Source organism: Anopheles ziemanni, chromosome X (assembly GCF_943734765.1).
Source record: "Anopheles ziemanni chromosome X, idAnoZiCoDA_A2_x.2, whole genome shotgun sequence".
Classification (NCBI taxonomy): domain Eukaryota; kingdom Metazoa; phylum Arthropoda; class Insecta; order Diptera; family Culicidae; genus Anopheles; species Anopheles ziemanni.
The window spans coordinates 15,347,649-15,354,023 of NC_080707.1; the positions used below are offsets into that span (position 1 = coordinate 15,347,649).

Below are 6,375 nucleotides of genomic sequence, written 5' to 3' on the forward strand. Positions count from 1 at the left end.
ACTGTCGCGTCCACCACTAACACCTTCGTGCCGGTGCCAGTACCCTCGTCTTCTCCCTTCTCTTCCGAGCTGCTAGTTGGCGTCTTTTTCTTCTTCTTCGGAAGCTTAAAAACGGTGCACTCCTCGATCGACTCGACCTCGGCCACGATCTTTGGTGCGAGTGCGGGCGTCGCGTTCCTCACAACCACCACCGCGTCATGGTCTTGCTCCGTGGTCGCCTGATCGTTCGGCTCGGCGTCCAGCCGTGGCAACGGTTTTGTCTTGGTGCGCTTGATCTTTTTGAGTTTGCGTTTCTCCGCCACCTCGACGCCGGAGTCTTGCGCAATCTGCTGCTCGAGCGCCTCCTTCAGGCGCTCCTCGAGCGTGTCGGGTGTGACGGGGTCCGCCAGTCCGCCTAGGTCGGTCGTGTGTGCCGCCACCTGGGCGGCCTTCTTGAGCTCCTCCTGAAACTGTAGCAGCTCGTCCTCGATCAGCTGTGAGGCCCGGCGCCGCAGTTCGCCCGCGTTCAGATCGTCGTCCAGCTTGTCCGAGCTGATGTCGGCGCAGATCTCGTGGAAGCTCGGTATCTTGGCGGCACTCTTACGGCGCAGCGTTCCGCGACGCTTCAGCACCGGCGAGTGCTGCTGGGCCAGCGTCGTCACATCGAGCGGTGCGCACCCATCACCGTCTCGTATGAGGTGCTTCTCGAGCAGAAGCTCACCCGGCGACTTGCTCGGCTCGGTGCGCACCCTCGGTCGCAGGTACAGCTCATCGCGGAAGTTGTCCCGCCAGGAGGACGTACCGCCTGCCCCCGCCGAACGCACTGTTGGCGGTTCCAGCAGCAGCATCTCCTCGTCGAACGTTGGCTCGGAGGTGGTAGGTGAGCCGGTGCCCACACCACCACTGCGATCTCGGCCCTCGGTGCTGCCACGACTCCCGCGCGATCGGCTCCGGGCACGGATCGTGTTCAGCCGCACCACGGTGCGATTACGGTTGATCGTCGACCGGGCACGTCGCTGTTCGCTGCGCTCGCTGAGCTCTTGATCACGGGCAGACATTGGCATCGCCGACTCCCGCGGACTGCGCTCCGCTTCGACCGCCGGTGCCGTCGCCGTCAGGTTGATCGAGGAGTTGACGGATGGTGCGACGGACGGTGGACTGGCCGCAATGCTGGACCGGGAGGGCGAACCGGCGGTCGGAGACTCTCCACCGACGCTAGTGTGCCGGTAGGCAGCCAGCGACCGGGACACACCGGCATACTTCGCCGCCGACACGTCGATGTCGGCCGTGTTGATGGTGCGCCGCGGCTTCTGATAGCTCGGCGAGCTGTGGTGTCCATGGCTGCCGATGAACTTTGGCGAGCTGACGCGCCCTAGGGCGGCTATGCGTGTGCTCGTGAGCGGCGTCTCGGTGATCGGCGTCAGCTTCGGGACGTAGCCGCGTGTGAAGGAGGGCGCCGTCCGGGTGGCCACCCCGAGCGGGTTCGGGAAGGCCCGCGACACGCCGACGTAGGTCGGCGGGCTGTAGGTGGACGAGCCGACCGACACCATCGGGGTCGGGATGATCGGCGTGTTGCCGACGTAGTTGTGGTACAGCTCCGAGTACAGCGGCATCGTGCCGGACGCGCAACACGAAACGGTAAACCGAAAACAAACAAAACCCGCTGGACCGCTTTGGGCGCCTTAGGTGCACATCCTGCAGGTGCACAGGTTAGGTGGACCAACAAGTCGCGCAGACAACACGAGTGCCTTGGTCCGTAGTCGAGGTCAAACGGGACAGCTTCACGTTCCTGCCAGCTGCCACACGCTTGCTTTTGTTTGTTCGCTTCACGCAACTCACTCACACTTTGCACTCTCCCGATTGACCTTTGAACTGGTACGGTACACACTTTACCTTTTCGCAAACTGGTTTCCTCCGTTTCTCACTCTCTCTCTCTCTCTCTCTCTCTCTCCGCCTTTGAATCGATACCTGCCTCTCTCTCTCTCGCTCTTTTTCTCGTCTATCGCTTGGTGATGTTGCTCAACCGATCCTCTTCCCTGGTACTTGTTTTTTTTTTGTATGAAAAAATGGATTTTCGGTCGCTATCAGGTCCTTCTTTACTCCTTCCCCGGTTTTCGCCTCGTGAATTTCTCACAACCACACACCCACACACATACATTCACACATTCATGCACACTATCAAGCACACACACAGCGAGGACTAGGCCAAAGGCCAATGGGCATCGCTTCCGGTTGGCGGTTCCCTCCCACACACGCTTGGTTGATTGATTGGCCGAACAAGACCACAAGGGGGTAGTCAGAGGCGAGGACCTGCAAGGTGGTCACGCACAGAAACGGTGGCACCACCAAATTTGACACCAAAAACTGACAGCCACTACTTCCGGAATGTCCGAAATCCGTGAACAGCACACCAGGCGAGTGGACGCCGAGGAGGAAAGAGGAGGAGTAATTGAATGCCAAAAAAGATAAGCCAGATGGCAAAATAAAAAAAGAAAAATGGCGAAACCCCCAGATTTTGAACCGTCTACTGGCTGGATGGCGATGAATATGGCTTAGTCAGGACCACTTCTGTCAACGGACGCTCACAAACTGAGCCAGAGATGGTACCGCGAAACTGCCAAAATTTCCAACCAACCAGCCGCACAAACACACACCTTTGGTATTTTGGGGGAAAGAAGGTTTGACTCTGGCAGGTTTTTCTCGCGATCGAAACTGACTTACACACAGACACACACACACACACAAACGCGCGTGCTGGTGGCCGGCGCGATGAGCAACCGGTAGACAGTGGGGTAGGAGCGTGTACTTAACATCTTCCCTATTCCCTGGGGGCTACTACAAACTCTCTCAGACACACGCACACACAACACACATACACAGACACACACACACAGAGACAAGTGGATGCTATCCTGCAAAACACGGTGAGAGATGACAGAGCGGTGGCCGATTTTTTCGGCGACTCTGGGAAGCCAGCGTACGGCGCTGCGTCTCTCTGTGAGATTGCGCATTTTCCGAGCGTATGCCTCAAAATAGCATCGCCTATCTGTGGTGCCGTTCCATCTTCCCTGGTGCCCAGCGTGGGTGGGTGCGTGTGACGCGCTTCGGTGAGCTGCCCGAGACGTTCACCTCGCCTTGTTAGCTACCTCGTACCGTGTGCGTGGTGCTGGGACGTGCGACGTACGGCGAGGGGCGATGACGTCCCGAAAACAGCTGACTCGAACCTACCCGCGCACTGAGGATGCGTGGTGCGTGGCCTAGGGCATAAAGGCGTGAATCATCGATCACCACCGTGTGTCAGCTAGCCGTTCCGGTTCCACCGGTAAGAACTCATCTCCCCACATTCCTCCACCACACATTTGGCTGTCAGGTAGTATTGTTTGCGTTGGGAGGAGGGACTCAGCTACCGTGCGGCGATTCTGGGCTGTTTGGTGATGCAACCTGCCCTGGTCCTGGTCCAGTTCGTTGGCCCAAGCCACACTCCGCAGGTCTGCGGACCTCGACAACTCGCCACAGAATAGGCACCCCGCTCCGCGCCCCATCGCTGGCACGAAGTCGCGCTCTATTTTGACCGTCGGTGTAAATGAACCAGGCCTCAGCGTAAACCACGCTTACATCCACATACACCGTACTCCTCGCCGACAGGACATACAGCTGACATTTGGCAGATGATTTAAAGCAGTCGGCCGACGGGTTTTTTCGGGGCAATCCCGTATTCCAACCCCCCCCCTCGCCGCGACTCGCAAGCGCTGGTGACATCTTCCATCTATGTCTTATTTGAGGCGCACCAAAATAGAAACACCGACACCGGCTCACGGGGACTCACTCACGCAGGAGCTCGGCCGGGTAGTGTTCGGGCGGAAGGGCGGACGGGGGGTTTGGTTCGTGCAATGGCATGCAGAGGCGACGCCGTGCGCGTGCCTCCTGCGGGACCTGCGGTGGATACGCAAGGCAAGGGGATACGGTAAATACCTACGCGCACGGTCGGTCGGTGGCGCAATCGGCATTCGACGGCTTCCTTTGAAACTGCCGTAGGTGATCTCGCAACTCGGTGTGTTACCTAAATTTTCTGGCTGCATTCTGGAATGTCTACGCCAGTTGCGGCTGATGACCAGTAGAATTAATTTGACACTGTGGCTAAGTGGAATGTGAGTGCACGTGGAAACAAAACAAACCCAGATCAAAAAGGCCTCCGGACCTATTTGTCTAAACCAATCTCTGGAGGTACTATCCTTAGTGCTCGATTGTCAGTAAGGTGTACTATGCATGTCAGCCTAAGATTGGGTATAACTAAGCAAAGCCGTCTTCTTATGTGGCGCTGCAACCACTAAGCGGTCTTGGCCCTGACGAAGCATCATCCGGATCCGTTCACCGTACTGGTTCAATTCCGTATTCCGGTGTAGCTGGCTTCTTTCTGAACCATTCATCCATTTTAATTTAGGTCTACTACGCCTCGACTTCACGTCTGTGCTAACTATCGGAGCCTGGTGATCGTACAACTCCTTGAGTGTCTACCTCTGGAGCACGCCTTAAATTTGGACAGAACCTATATCTCGAGGGCTTATGCCTGTACTAGGAATGTCCTGTTTAGTTCCAGCTCGACATGATCTTATACTCGTAGATCAATCGACATCGTATCTGTAGATCAAGCAACATGATCTTATACTTGAGGTGCTCTGGTATTTGAGGTATATTGCATGTAGCCGCTTCGGCTTGTAGACAAAGTTACTCCAAATCAGGTGGCGATAGCAGCGATCATACACGGCGCGTTCTCCGTAGAGAATAGTGTCGCTACCAGAAGTTACCATCAAACTGTTGACAGAGCTGAGCCAATCATCCGAGATTTCAAAGGGTTATCGACACGCATCGGAAAATTCGGCTATCGATTGCCACTCGCGGACGGCACGCGCCCACTTCCTGCTGGCTGCAACTCGGATGCTGGCTGCGACATCTGTCCTCGACACCGGCGTGCCATCCTCGGCCTGTGCGCCGGAAGCATAACGTTCGCGCCTGAGAGCGAAATGTTTTGGCTGACTAGAGTGTTGGCTTGTTTGTTTGCTCGGTTGTTTGCTTGTTCGATCAGGTTTGTTTTGGTTTTTTGGGCGCGCGGCCGCGCTGCGACGCGAAATTATTGAAATGCGCTCGCGCAGAGCGCTTCGGTGGTATCGGTTACGGGCGTACGTCACCGCACGTCACCGACTTACAAGCCGACGATCAATCATGGCGGCTAACGAGGGCCGCAAGTTTCGCTAGTTTTACGGCAGACAAACCGAGAACCCCGCCCCCGTCCCCTAGTGGCGAACGACGGTGGTTGCATTTTCCGCGATGTTCCGGACCACCTAGAGCGTGAGCGTGGGATAAACCCGGCAATTGTCACACTTTCCCTTGTCGGTGGAAATTAATTTTCCACCAGAAGGTTTATTTTGGGGTTAAAAATACGAGCCCCCCCCCACCTCACTCCCCCCCACCAGACTATTTCCGTCCACGGTAACGCTCGAGAAACGCTGGTGAACACTGCCGAGAGTTTTCCTTTCCGTAGACAGGGACATAAAGAGCGGGAGAGAGCGAGCGCAAAAATTGGCACAGGAAAAAGAAAAACTCTAGACATATAAAATAATATTTGACGTAAGACTTTCACACCTCATTTGGCCGCTAATTGTTGCCTTTACATGTCGTACGTGCGATCAGTCTTCACCCTACGATAAATTCCGTATAAATCTTGAGGAAAATTCTGGTCAGACGCGCAGAATAGAGCAGTATCCGCGCAGTACTATAGTCTGCGACCACCCAGAGGTTCTCACTTTGGTTTGGGACTGAGAAAATCGGTAACCGCTCGCTCGGTGAGAAAATCGGAAAAACTTTGAGAGCACACCGTTGTTGGCGGAAACGGTCGCTCGTGGAGCTTCAGGCACCCGAAAAAGCGGCCTGAGTGAACCCTTCCCTCCTATCCCACCCCTCTGATACCAAGAGGATAAACGAAAAATCCACACGACTGCCATCTAGCGGCAACGCAGGTGAAACTACGAATCGGTCAGTGCGCTTCGAAGCAACGGTTGGCGAATTTCGGTTGGGGTTTTACTGTTTTCAAAATGTCCGGTTTTTTTTTGTGCCGAGGTGGAAGCGCGCCAGGATCGGCGAGCTTTCGGGTTTCGCTAATTGGCGCCGGCGGGTGTCCGGCTGTTTTGGAGCACCCCCGGGGGACGCGATCCGTTCAGCGCTTCCACCCCGGCACCAATGCACTTACCTTCGCATTTCAGCCCCTGGCGGAAGAAACCGTACAGCAGCGAACCGCAGTGGTCGCAGAACGTCGGCGACATAAAGGTGTACACCCTAAACCGGTGTGGTAAGTCTATTTTGAATCTTTCCCTTAAATACTGGGTTGTAGAGGGAAAGAGG

General features: G+C 55.9%; 1 protein-coding gene across 1 annotated transcript in view; it reads right to left on the reverse strand.

The window, feature by feature from the left end:
- LOC131291157 (serine-rich adhesin for platelets-like) overlaps positions 1–1,592 on the reverse strand; it is a 31,503-nt gene extending 29,911 nt beyond the window's left edge. The window contains exon 1 of the mRNA XM_058320347.1: positions 24–1,592. Within this exon, the coding sequence (XP_058176330.1) occupies positions 24–1,592 (1,569 nt within the window). The remainder of the gene's footprint in view (positions 1–23) is intronic.
- Between the last annotated feature and the right edge of the window lie 4,783 nt (positions 1,593–6,375).